This window comes from Talpa occidentalis, unplaced genomic scaffold, assembly GCF_014898055.3.
Source record: "Talpa occidentalis isolate TD23 unplaced genomic scaffold, MPIMG_talOcc4v2.1 talOcc4.5, whole genome shotgun sequence".
Lineage (NCBI taxonomy): Eukaryota > Metazoa > Chordata > Mammalia > Eulipotyphla > Talpidae > Talpa > Talpa occidentalis.
The window spans coordinates 1,705,199-1,718,581 of record NW_023604861.1 but is presented as its reverse complement, the minus strand read 5'-3'; the positions used below and the strand labels follow the sequence as shown (position 1 = coordinate 1,718,581).

General features: G+C 55.1%; 1 protein-coding gene across 1 annotated transcript in view; it reads left to right on the top strand.

Annotated features, from left to right (window-relative positions):
• Nucleotides 1-13,383, top strand: part of MYO16 (myosin XVI) — a 250,269-nt gene that overhangs the window by 56,644 nt on the left and 180,242 nt on the right. The window contains 1 exon segment of the mRNA XM_037528697.2: nucleotides 6,770-6,913. Within this exon segment, the coding sequence (XP_037384594.2) occupies nucleotides 6,770-6,913 (144 nt within the window).

The following is a 13,383-nucleotide window of genomic DNA, read 5'->3' as shown; positions in this document are numbered from 1 at the left end:
GGGGGGTTTCGTTTCAGTTTGGCAGGGAGATGCTGGTTAGCTGACGACCGTGGGGCCGAGGGCAGGGTCCAGGCCACGCAGCTGCGGGTCGTCCAGGGAGTGAGCGCTGGAGTGTGTGGCCTGGTTCCAGTGTCTTTCAAGAAAGTCACGTTCAAGTAGGCCCTCTCCTCCTCTTACCTTGTTGCTGGTTCTCTGCATAGCCCACAAAGACGTGGCCTCCTCCTCCGGTGCCTGTCAGGGCGTCCTCAGCCTGCCCCTCAGGAACCGCATTTACAATTCAAGCAGCCCTGGATTTGGCGTTTCAGTATCTTCCACCAAAAAAGAAGAGCTAATTAGATGCAATGTTGAAACTGATACCAGCCCCGCTCAAGTAATGTCATTTTTAGACCCACATTTCAGAAGATTGTGAATAATAATTTGACAGCAATAAATACCTTCTAATCAGACTTGTCTGAAAGATGATGATGGCTGAGCGTCCCCGTTACGATGTTCTTTCAATATTATTGTTAGATCCTGAACCTCATTCTCCCAGGAAGGTTTTTCTCCCACCAGCAAATCTTCCTCCCAGCTCAGGTTGCTCCTTGTCACCCGTTTGCTGTCTCTGTGTGCCCGCCGGGAGCAGAGGGGAACTTAACCTGTGGGACAGCATCAAACTAAAAAGCTTCTGTGCAGCAACGGAGCTTGTGCTGCCGCAGCAGGTACCTGCTCACCCGAGTCCTCCCCCTGCCGCGGCGCAGCACCGCCCGCTCCGCGCGCCCTGGCTCTGCCGCTGGCCTCCCTGCACCAGCAGCGCAGGCTCCTCTTACACTGCCGACCCCTAGGCGAGCTCTGGGGCCACTCCCGCGGGGGCGGATGAGCCAGGCCACGCGGGAGCTGAGTCTAGGCCTGGTACCGGAAAGTGCAGTGGCCTGTGAGCTGGTCTTCATCCTGCCCAGGCAGCTTGGTGTTTGTGGAGTGCAAATTGATCCCCCTTGTCTCGGGGGGAGTCAGTCTGTGCACCCCCATCCTTACTGACTCCACTTCTCCCACCACGCATCTCCCCGCCGGGCATTTGGCCTTTGAGGAGGCCCCGGATGGACTCACTCTGCACGAGTCGGGGGAGCAGGGACCGCAGGATCACAGGGCCTTGGTGCCCCTGCTCACTAGAGTCATGGCAACCGACAGGGCGGAGGACCCGGCGAAGAAGTAAGGCACCAGCCTCTCCGTGAAGGTGCCCCGCAGTGTGCGCAGGTGGGACCGCGCGCTCAGGTCGTAAAAGGAAATCTCGCCCAGCTCGTAGTCCAGAAAGACACCCACTCGAACGGCGGCCAGGCCCATCCCGGTGCTGCCCTGGCACTGCCAGCAGCCGTGGCGGGGGGAGGCGGGCGTGGGGGCGCTCCCAGGGAAGGACTTGCCGCACACACCCACGGACCACACTCCCGAGCCCCTGATGTCCACCTGCCAGAAGTGCCTGCCCGCGTCGAAGCCCTGGGAGCTCAGCACGGCCTCCAGGAAGGCGCTGGCCCTGGGAGAGGGCCCGCGGCGCGGCTCCGTCCCCTTAGGAGAGAACACGGCGCTCTTCCTGTCTGCCGAGACCAGGACATGGGGGTGCGCCGTGTCGGGGTCCAGAGTCAAGTCGACCTGGAACTTGTCGATGATGCTGCGCAGGCCGATGTAATGTGGGGGCAGGCAGAGCGCCTCCCCGTCCAGCCTGTGCGCGGGGGCTGCCGGGGCCGTGGGAGCCGTGAGCCGGCTGCACTGGAGGTGGACGCCCCCGATGCCCACCAACAGCTCCCGGTCTGTCTGCAGGCTCTTCCCGGTGACGACCCCGAGCAGGCGCTGGAGGGCGGAGCTGCGCTCCAACAGCTGGCCTCTGCCCTTGAGGACGCTCTGGCAGCCCCTGGTCACCCCGCTGCGCAGCTGGGCCTCCAGGACCTCACGCTCCTTCTGCAGGGAACGCTTGATCTCCTCGAACTCCTGCTGCGCCTCTCGCCGCCTCTCCTCCTCCTCGTTGCTCAAGTCCAGCGTGATGGACACTTGGGCGGCTAAGCGCCGTCTGGCCTCTTCGAGCTGCTGCTTCAGGGGCTCCAGGCAGCTTTGCAGCTCCTTTCTGTGCCGAGCGGCGGCTTGCTCGACGGGGGCCAGGGGGTGACCGCGGTGGGGGGAGGAGGCCGCGCACTGGGCGCACAGCAGCTCCAGGTCCTCCTCACAGAACAGGGCCAGGGCTTGGTGGTGCTGGGCACACAGGGCCCCCTCCTCCTGCCGCCGCCCCTGCTTGCGGGTGGGGGGCAGCTGCCTCAGAAGGGCAGTCAGGGCACACAGCTGGGTGTTCCTCTTGACGTCCCTGGAGGGGCAGGGGTGCTGGCAGACGGGGCAGGGGAGGACGTCCTGGAGGCCCTCCCAGCGCCGGTGGAGGCAGGGCCCACAGCAGTTGTGGCCGCAGTCGAGGGTCACCGGGTCCCGTAGCTGGTCCAGGCACACGGGGCAGCTGGCCTCTGCCTGCAGTTCTGCCAGGGAGGCGGCCAGGGCCATGGTGCGGGGGGCGTCTGAGTGGCCGGAGAAGGCTCCCAGGAGGTCAGGAGCTGCCGGGGTCTAGCTGGGCCTCCCTCTGCTCCTGACCGTGGGCTCTGCAACGGCAGCGGCTGGAGACAGGCCCCACCTCTGCTCTTTGCGCTGGCCTGGGCTCCCCAGGGGCCAGGAACAAGCACCCTGGAGACCCCTCTGGGAAGAGCAGGTGGGGACTCGCTGCAAATCTGCCCGTGGACAGCTGGTTAGGGCACAGCAGATCCCAGCTGTGTGAGGGGCCAGTGCCGTGTCTCCAAGGCCGAGATGCTGGTTCCCCTTCAGCAGCGCAGCTTGGCCTCCGGGACGCGGTCGGAAGCACAGCTGCTCTGCCGTCCAGGGCCTGCACCTTCAGAGTGTGGTGCGGGTGTGACCGCAGGGCTTTATATACCCTGCAGGGCGTGTCCTTCTAGGGTGTGTCCTTCCTGTTGCCTGGGGGCGTGTCCTTCAGCTGTGTGCAGGGCGTGTCTCCCATATTCTCCCTGGGGGGGGGTTCTCCTTTAGTTTCCTGCAGACCCCCTGCAGGGTGACCTTTCTGGTCTCCCACTGGTCATCTTCGGAGCCCCATCAGTGTCCAGGGAGTGAGGGACGGGACGCCTCGCCCGGCATCCTCTCGATGGAATCTTCTGCGCACGAAGGGGGCATCCACGCCCCCCAGACCCGCCCGCAGTCTCCTCTAAACTCGCTGATGATCTGGTTTCTGCATCCAGTGTCCTTGCAGCCTCCTCGCGCGGGTCCTCCCAGTGGACATGTCCAAGAGTCTCGACTGTTCCCTCAGGGGTGTGTTAACATTTTTTCCTCCACCCCACCCCTTTACCCCGCCCCACCCCTCCCCATCTCTCCACCTCAGCGCCCTCGCCACGCGGGGTGTCACCCAAAGCCTCTTTGTGCCGCATCACGGGTCGTGTCACGGGAGGGGATGTTCGTGGGTGCGTGTGATGTGCCTTCTGTTCGCCTTATTTCTGCGGGTCTCGCCCCGAAGCCGCGGCCCTCCGGCAGCTGGCTTGCGTGCTGGGGTTCTCTTCGCTTCTGTCTGCGGGTTCTGCTCGGGTTCCCGAGAGATGGACTGTTTGTGAGCCATGGGTGGTCTGATCTCCCGTTGTTGTGGCTACAAAGGTGCCCCCTCCCCTCCTCCAGGTAGGAGCGTCCCGTGTCCGGTCTCCCCGCGGTCATCGTCTGTCACTGCAGCCCCTGCTCGCGCGCCTGGGTGCTGAGACCCTCGTTCCGTCGCTGCTGTTGGGCGAAGCGCGTGGCCTTCCTTCTGGCTTGGGTGTTAATCCTGCCGGGGGAGCGCGTTCGGAGCAGGAAGTCTTCTTCCTGACGTGCTTTAAATATCTCCTCCACCCCCGCGTGCTGGTGAGGTTTCTGCTGAGCATCCGACGGCAGCCGGACTGGGGTTCCCTGGAGGTGACCCATTTTTCTCTCGATGATGTCAGTGTCCGGTCCTCGTCTTGGCCTCCAGCGGCTCTGTCCTGATGTGCCTTGTGGGTCTGTCTGGTATTATTTTGTGTGCAACCCTTTGAGCCTCCTGGATGACATCTGCTTGGTTTTCCAAATTAAGATGATTTTCAGTGATCATTTCTTTAAATAAACCTTCTATGCCTTTCTCTGTGTCTTCTCCTGCTGGTGTCCTCGTGAGTCACATGTTACTTCTCTGTAGATTGTCACCAAGGGCTCTCACGCGGCTTATTGCGATTATTTTTTTCTCCATGCCGTTCTATTTGTGTGTTCTTTGAGCTCACTGGTTCTCCCCAGTGCGTCTGTGTGTCTGCTGTTGTGGTCTCAATTGTATTTTTCAATCTGGCTATAGCGTGTCTTAGCTCCGATACTTCTAATTGCAGCTGCTTCATGTTTTCTTTATTTCGTCGCGTTGGTTTTAATTTTTTTAGGGTTTTTTTTTTTTTTTTTCAGTTCCAAAAGAATCGTTACAGCTGTTGCCTGTATTCCTTTTTTTCTTTCAAGATGTATTTATTTATGCACACAAGAACTGGGGTGTAGGCCAGAGGTGCGGGGGATGAGAGAATCCACCAGAGACAGAGTGGGGAGCAGAACAGGCAGATGGATTGAAATATGCTGCTGAGGGGAGCAGCGGGGAGTCAGGAGAGGTCTGCTGCTCCATGTGGGTTGCTCCCTGGCCAGGGATCACACTCTTGCTGCAGCGGCTGCAGAGTCTCACAGGTCACACTTTCACCTCTTGCACCACTAGGGAGGCCCCCCTGTATTCCTCTTCAGGCAGCGCTCCCAGTTCTGCTGGGTTGAGATGTTCTTGAGATTTCTGTTCTTGTCTTTCCAGCACTGGATGGGCCGGGCAGGGGGAGATGTCCAGACTGCTGCCTTCCCTCCCGGGGAAGTGGTCAGAGAACCGGTGTGGCCAGGGGTAGTTGGTAATAAAGGATTGGGCAGTAGGCCACCGCCAGTGAGCAATAGGGACCCATGTTTCCTTCTGTGGTGTGGGTGCCAGGGCCGCGTGGTGGCGTCCACAGTGACTCCCCCCTCCAGGTCAGCTCTGCTGCTGTGTCTCCTGCTGTCCGTGTCTACTCCTCCAGGGTCTCTGTGAGCACTAGGTGTAGTGCTGGGCACGGACTGTAGCCAAGACAGGGGCACAGCGGCTGCTGTTCTCTTTCACTTTTTAGCACAGACTCTTCGCCTGGGGCGTTTGCATCTGTTATTAGCAGGTGCTTGAACTCTGGTTTCTGCAAGATTGACTTGTTGTTTTTGTGTTAGTCCTACGGCTGGGGTGGCAGGTATTTTGCCTTGGCTCCTGGGAGTAGGATGTTCTATGAGAAAGCACCGGTGATCCAAGCTACACCCACTACACACACACACACATACTCACGCCCCCCCCACACACGTGCAGGCTTCAGCCGTCCTGTATCGGGAGCCTCCACCTCAGCCCCTGCCGCTTGCTCTGCACCCTGCTCCTGAGCTCTCCACAGTGCACCCTCCGTCCTGGGCTCCAACTCACACCCCCTTCTCCAGGCCGAGCCGCGGCGGCGATGTTGGTGTGTGCCCCCAAGTCAGCAAGTGCAAGGGCTGTGCCCGACAGCCACCCCTCCCTCCTGAGAGCTGCGCCGCCTCCGTATCCGTGTGAACACAGTTCACCTAACGTTTCCTGCCCCTTCCCGCTGACAGTCGTTTCTCACGTGCTGGGCAACCCGCCGTCTTCGCCTTTGTTCTGTCGCATCTAGTCTTGAGCATTTGGACGAGGCAAGTCTGAGTCCTCACATTGCTGCCACCGTGCCAGGTCTCTTTAAAACTGATTCTACTGATGTGCACTCGACACTGAAGTGTATCGATGTGCACACGAAAAGGACACACCGGGGCTGGGTGCTTTGCAGGGCCCGAGGTGAAATGAGGATGTGCCCCCAAGTCCCAAGGCCGTGGAGCTGACCGTCCTGGGACCGGCCAGCCGGCATGTGGGTCTGTGAGCGGCAGATAGGCCCCAGCTCAGAGCAAGCCCTGACGAGTTCCCTTTAGTTGTTTACAGACTGTAAAATACAGTCTCGTGTGATCATCACACTCTACGTGGTGATTCCTGAATCCCAGGCGTTGACTTCCACACAGTGGCGTGTGGCGGGTTGCCTGCTCTCTTGCTCCAGCACCTGAAAGCCACGTAGCATGATGAAGGTAGAAGCTGAAAGACTGAAAGATCTTGTCTCTCTTGCATGCAGTAGAACGGCGACAACCTTATTCTTTTGTCAATGACAAACCATGCGTGTTTAAAGCGGAGGGATCCTATGCTCAAGCCTGTGTCTTAGAAAGATAGGTCTGGCAAGTGTTCTGAGATGTTCTAATAACCCTGTCTGTGAAAGAAGAGGCCCAAATGCTGAAATGTTTTCTCCCCTCAGTGATGTCTACCTCTGTTTTCTTATTTTTCTTTCTATCGTGCACAAAATCGATTTCCCTTAAGTTTTCCATGCGTCCTTTTGCTGTAGGGTCGTGGGGAAACATGAGCCCATCCTTAGTCTAGTCCACCAACTTCCACATTGGCATTTATGTTTTCTTTGTATTTCTTTAAGTATTATTATAAATGCTTCCAATTTAGTATTATTCTTAGAGATCAACAGGTGTCTGGACTACATTAAATTCACCACTCGAAGTCCAAGTCGACCCTCACCCCACAGCCCCCCCTTTCTGCGGTCATCCATCCCCCGGAAGGGTCTTGCCACGGGACTTGGGGGTAGAAGCTCCTCGCCTGTGCTGCTAGAGCGTCCCTCCTGTCTTTCAGTGCGCGCGCTATGACAACGCCTTCATCGCCGAGGTGCTGATCGACAGAGGCGCCAACGTCAACCACCAGGATGAGGACTTCTGGACGCCGATGCATGTCGCCTGCGCCTGTGACAACCCGGACGTCGTCCTGCTGCTCGTGCTGGTGAGTCCCGCGCGTCCGCCTGTGACCGTGGGAGACTTGCAGGCCGCGTCCTTAATATTTCACAACAGGTGATTCGGGGATGGAGAAAAGGCGCGGCATGTCACCGAGACATCATGCCTGGAATTACAAGGTCACTGGAGACTAAGGTCGTGGGTGACGGCGTCAGTCCCATGTACAACAATTTGATAATTGATGTTTAGCCAACGAGGCATGCAACAAGGACATGTGGTTTACATGGAATCTCCTCTTGTTTCTGTCTGGTGGGATAAGTGTCTTCTACATTTGTGTGCAGTGATCATCGTGCTTAGTTGCTGCCGTTGTCACTGCTAGCCTAGACCGTGACGCTGGTGCTCACGACATGCTTATTTTAGAATGAGGGTTTTCCTACAGAATTTATCTCTAACAATTTTTTTTTATTTTAAATTTTTTTTAGAAAACATACTGAGATGTAGGAGTAAGGGTGATGGATTGGCTTTTATCCCTTTATTAATACAAATCATCTCATTTCTTAACTAATTTCTATTATGCACCCGGCTTGTCACCTTCATTATTTCACATAGGTTTTCAAAATTTTACACACAAATAAATGGGTCCTCATAGATAAACAGCCGCCTGCATAGGCCAGAAACAAAGTGTGGAATCTGAGATCATTAGCCAAAGCTGGACCTTGTGTGACTGGACCGTGCTGCCTGCCGCCAGGAATCACCACCACTTCATGGAGTCTATAAGACAGATCTCTCGTATCACAGATCTGGAGGCCAGAAGTCTAGAATCACGGTGGCTGCCAGGCCATGCTCCCTCTGTCAGCCCTAAAGAAGAATCCTCCTTGTCCCAAGCTTCTTGGGACCCTGCAGTCCTTGGTGTTTCTTGGATAAAGGTGCATCGCTCGAGTCTCTGTCCCCATATCCCGACTCTATGCCCAAATGCCCCCAGCTTCTCTCTACAGCTAGTAAGTGGATTTAGGATCTTCAGATAGTCTGGTCTCATTTGATCATGAGCTGCAAAACCTTAGTTCCATATAAGGTCATTCCCAGGTATGAGGATTTAGAAATTGAACCTATCTTCTTGGGGGACAGAGTCAGCCCCTCTTCCTTTATTTAAAATCACCAGCAGAAGCTTGTTAGCATGCAAGGTTACGCCCTGAGACAACCTTTAGCCATGAGAGGTTTGTGTTGGTTTCCTGTCTCTAGCCTGGCCCTCAAGAACATGTGTGTGTACTTATTTTTACAGAAGAAGCCCACATCACTGAAAATGTGTTCCTTTCAATCCTGAAAGCCAAATGTATGAGAACAGGCAAAGGAAAGAAAGATGATTTAGCTTGAAATAGCAGCATTTAGAGGACTTGTAAGCTACAGAAAAAGGCATAGGCGTCCTTCTGTGTGCGAACAAGGCTTTATGTAGAGAAGCAAACCTGAGAAGAACTGAACTCCTGATTCTGCACAATATCTGTGGGATTTGCTTAGCAGTAAAGGAAAAATAGGAAACACATCACGAAAAGAAAATCACTTTTTGATAATACCATGAAATCAATGGCTTTGAAATCTCTGGATTTCTCAGAACTCACAGGACACCAGATGGATCATTTTAAAAAGGCCGTAGTTTAGAGTCCTTGTTTGATACTTTTTTTTTTTTTTTGATAATTCAGCTGCTGATTGACTCGAGAGAAGCTGATGCTTTCATTGTGTGAGAATGGATGGCGAAGTCACATTTATAACTTCTGTGGGTTTCCTATGTTCTGCTATTTTTTTCTGAATTTGTTGAGAGATTCAGTATCCTTTTCAAAGCCCGCCACTACTTATTTTCTCTAATTATGAGCCTTTGTCAAAATAGGCTTTCTCTTTTTGTTTCCTGTGTGCACAATATCTGTATTCTTGGGATTCAGCATTCACGTGACCGCCCTAGAAGTTGTAACACACTCCTCTGTTCCCCATCAGTGCTTGAAAGGAGACTTGCCCTCCTGAGCTCAGATGGGGTTGGGCAGCTCCTAGTTCTACTGCCTCCCAAGGTTTCCTTCCTTTATTCTAGAGTGTCTGTTTCTTATTTATCATGGAGCAGGACAGTAGGATCCACCCTCTTCCTAACGTCTGCACTGAGTGCTGATCTGGGTGTCTCCCAGGATACTTAGAATGAACGCTACGGCAGAGTCTACAGACGACCCCAGCACCCGGGTGGCTCATGAGCACAAGTACAGCAGCTAGAACTGCACGCAGATGACTCCCCTCCACCATGGAGCCTGCAGACACATTAGCAACATCATTGATCAACTAAAGTAGCAAACACTTGGAGGACCAAGTCCATGGATGAGCCAGATTATACCCAAACCTAAGACTGGGGTGGGCTGCAGGAGCTGGTGCCTCAGTGTTCATATACAGGGCACTAGGTACCTTTCAATTATAGAAATAAATTAGACATATGGTGGCACGTGGTTCAGTTCTCCCCCGTGACTGCACAATCCAGCCTTCTTCCTGTTGAGGTCAAACTGTTTTCCCAGGCAAACATCAGTAAACACTGGCACTCATGCTACTCCCCCCAAAATGCTTGGAAGAAGAGTAACAATTTCAAGAAGTTCAAAGTTAGGGTCGTGACTGGGGACACCCTCACATCATTGTCAGACTCAGTGATAGCTCCCTTTTGATGAGGTGAATTCCTACATGCCTTTCTTTTGTGCTTATATTCTCGCTCCCTCGTCTTTGATAACCACCCCCCCACCCACACACACACTTGCTGGTGAGATTGCCAGCACGTTCTCTGTGTTCCTTGATCCTGCATCTTCCCATGTGTGCTGTGCTTATTCACATAATGATTTTCCTTTCCCTTTGTTCTCATGTGACATGGCTTCTGCAGCTCCTGTTGTCCCCATAGCTACAACTCAGTAAAATTAATGGCCAATCATCTTTATAATAAGCATCTCTTCCGCCTGGAACAATTTGGTTTATATGCAGTGATGGTGTCCACCAGGGAGCACCGAGTTAGGCCTTCACTCACTAAGTAGCCTCCATTAAGTCACAGAAGTAGCTAGTTGGGGCAGATGTGGCTCTTGGTTAAAACAGCACCAGCACATTGCAGATGCCCTGAGTCTACCTGCTGACACACATGCACATGAGAGTGGAAGGAGGCCAAGCAGGGCTTTGGAAGTGAGCCTGGAGGACTATGAGCCACAGTCAGCTCATAGTTCATCGAGTGAAAACTGCCTGACGGCCACATTCATCATTTCACATATTCTAGAATTCTTCATCCTACTCACTCCACACTTTACTCAGAAGTGCTTGCTTCAGGACATAAACAGTCTGAATGTCTTCTGGTGATGTTTTCCTTACCAGACAGAATTGGGAAACAGAAACTGGCTTTAGTTCATGTGTGAACACAGCGTACGGGCTGTCACTCTCCAGCCTGCACATACTCATGGTTCTTCACTGCCCCGGTTCTCATATCAGAACAATCCAGGCTCACGTACAAGCTGACGTCCTTGCTAGCCCGTTGCTAGCACCCAACATTCACCCATCACTGCGCTCAAGCATTCGTTCATCTGTATCAATCACCAACTGTTTTGACATAATCCCTGCCCTGGAGGAAATAACTGCTCCTTCACTCATTCAGCAGTTGTTCTGTGAGTGGCTACTGTGTTTCAGGAGCTGCACAGTGAACAGTAAGACATTGAAACCATATTGGCCAAAGCACATGACAGCCGGGACATGAACGCAGCTCCCCCTGAGAAGCACGGTGAATGGGTCAGGCGAGTCTGTGTCGTCTCCCTGATGCCTCCCAGAGTCGGCCCGCCGTCCACCCACTGAAATAAGTGACTTTGAAATTAATGATGATGAAATACATTGTCATAAAAATTGTAATTACTGTAGAAATGTGCTCCTGCCAACAGCCTCCAATGAGACTTACTTTACCTCCAGAATTAAATGCCATCGTCCCTGGCTTTGTGTGGAGACCCGATAATCTCCCTCTGTGCCATGCTGCGGGTGAAGGCGGGGTTTGGACCCCATCCAGAGCTCACGGGGAGCCAGGCCCAGCGCCTGTCAGTGGGGAAAGCTCTCCGGGCCAGAGATGCCTGCCTCTTCCTAAGCACATGGGTCATCCGGGGGCGCAGGCCCCCGGCACTTGGGGGGGCTCAGTCAGACCCGGAGCCGCCTGTGCGCGATCAGGCCTTCACGCCCGGCTCGTTGGCGCTCCCGACTCCCGTGTCTCTTTTTCAGATCAGGCCTGTTACTGCAGCCAGATGTGGAGTGTTAGTAATAGCAGGACGTGAGGTCATTTATACGTGAGCTATTTTATCATTTTCAGTGAAGCTATTTTGAGATACTACAAGATTAGCTTAAAACATAATTTAATTCCGGAAACGCGAGCCGGGACTTGCTGAATGAAAATCACCCTGACCGCCTTTGCCATGCGCTCACTGGATGACCGTGGCCTGTTCAAAGTCGTGACTTCTCAGCCTTCTGAAGATGTTCGCCGTGAGGCCTGCGTGCACGGTTGGAGCCTCGGAGCATGGCAGGAGTGAGGGTGGGGGCTGCTGGTGGCATCTGCCACGGCCGTCGGAGAATGCACCTGCTGGTCCTGTTTCCACAACCCCCCGCTCTCTGTCCAGTGGGGCTGGGCTTCCGTGCACGTTTGTTTAGTCGTTGGCAAGGGGCTGCTCCAGAGAAGCGCAGGGGCCAGTGTCACCTGGACCTGGAGTGCTGCGGAGCCAGCCCAGCAGGTGGGTGGACAGTCAGGGGAGTGATGTGGTGGGCAGAAATGCTCGTCCTTCTTCTGCAGCAGCTGAAGACTCAGAGAAGGTTCTGGGAAGATCCCTAAAGCCTATACCGAGTGGAGGAGATTATATGGCCTGAGAGAGTAATGAATCCACGTTAGTGACGTCGGCGACGCCCTGTTGCCATTCGGGACCTTCTTCAGCGAGGGGACAGTGCTGGGCTGAGCCTGATGCGTGGAGTGTGTACATGTGCGAGGCATCCGCGGCAGCTGCGCGTGGCCGTGGCTCTGGGCAGAAGTCAGATCACGTTGCAGGAAACATGAGGCCAGCAGCTGTGGCAATGGAGGGTCGGGGCGTCTGGCCTTGCCTTCATGGAGGGGAGCTGGGAGGCGCCCGAGGCTGCTTCTCACAACGGAGCTTCTAGAATCGCTTCGTCCTGCCCGATGCTCACCTGTCCCCCTCCCTGGGGACTCAGCTGCCACCTACCCCTGCTTTTGAATCTTTGAATGTGTGACAGAACGGCGAGCAGGAGGGATGGTGGGGGGAGCATGCTGAGAGCCCACAGACGCAGACTTGTGGAGGCGCTGGGGCCACAGGGTGCTCAGCTGGAGGCTGTGGGAGACACAGAAGAAATGTGGCTATGCTAGGTCCCCCGAACACATATGGCCACGGCACCCTTAAAGTTTGCTGGGAGCAGACAGGAACCCCCAGTGAAACCAGGGAGGAGAGAGGTCACCCCAGGTGATATTGGCTCACAGCACCGTGTGTGACCTAGGGGTACAGGTGCACACCTCTTCAGATGTCTGTGACGCCCCACACCTATCACCGTGGCACCAGAACCCTCTGCCACCTTCCATGGGGCCCCCTGTTCTGCTACTGCCCTCCCCTGTGACCTCAGCTCTGCAACTAGACTCCCGGATTTGCTTCGGTCAGGTCTTGCCTATCCCTCTGCGGTGATTCTGTGTGATCCACAGAGGAGTGCAACCAGCCGGCACCCACCTTTCTCCTCCCGACTTACTTCACTGAGCTCATCCCCTTCAGCTCCACCCGTGTTGCTGCAAACAGCAGGCGCTCACCCTTTTCATAGCTGAGTAGTACTCCACTGAGGAAGTTTCGTCTACTCCTCTGTCCGGGCCCTTGGGTTGTTTCCAGCCTGGGCTGCCGCGAGCGTGGGGGTGCGTTTCCCTCCCGGGTGGAGGCCTGCGTCCTCCAGCAGCGGGTTTAGCAGGGAGTGAAGCCAGGAATGGAATGCGAGCGGCAGTCCATGAGGGGAAAGAACTGAAAAGTCACCAACAAGAAGACAGTCTCACCAGTACAGAGACGTGTCCACGGGGTGTCCACCGGGTCTCGTGTCCGAGCCGGCGCTGGCCTCCGTGGCGGCTTGCCGGTTGCTCTCGCTGGCTCCCCGGCGGGCACGGGTGGGGGCCGTCCGTGTCCAAAGGTCGCGTTGGGGCTAGGGGTGCAGACGGGTGTTATTTTGTTAACTTCATCAAACGCTCAGATAGATGAACTGGAAGCGCTTTGAGGTGCTTGTTGGCCTCACCCGAGAGCTCAGACGCCGGAGGAGACCTCAGCGCCACTTGTTTGTTTTCAAGGAAGCCCGGACTCAGGTCCTGTTACCTCATTCCAAGAGTCACCTCACCTGTCCAGGAGCAAGGCTGTGAGGGGCTGCGAGGCCCGTTCCCCTCCACTGGTCTGGCCCTGGGCGGTGTGACCCTTGTCATGACCTTCAAGTCTACCCGCTTCTCGCGGGTTCCCTTCTTTAACCTCA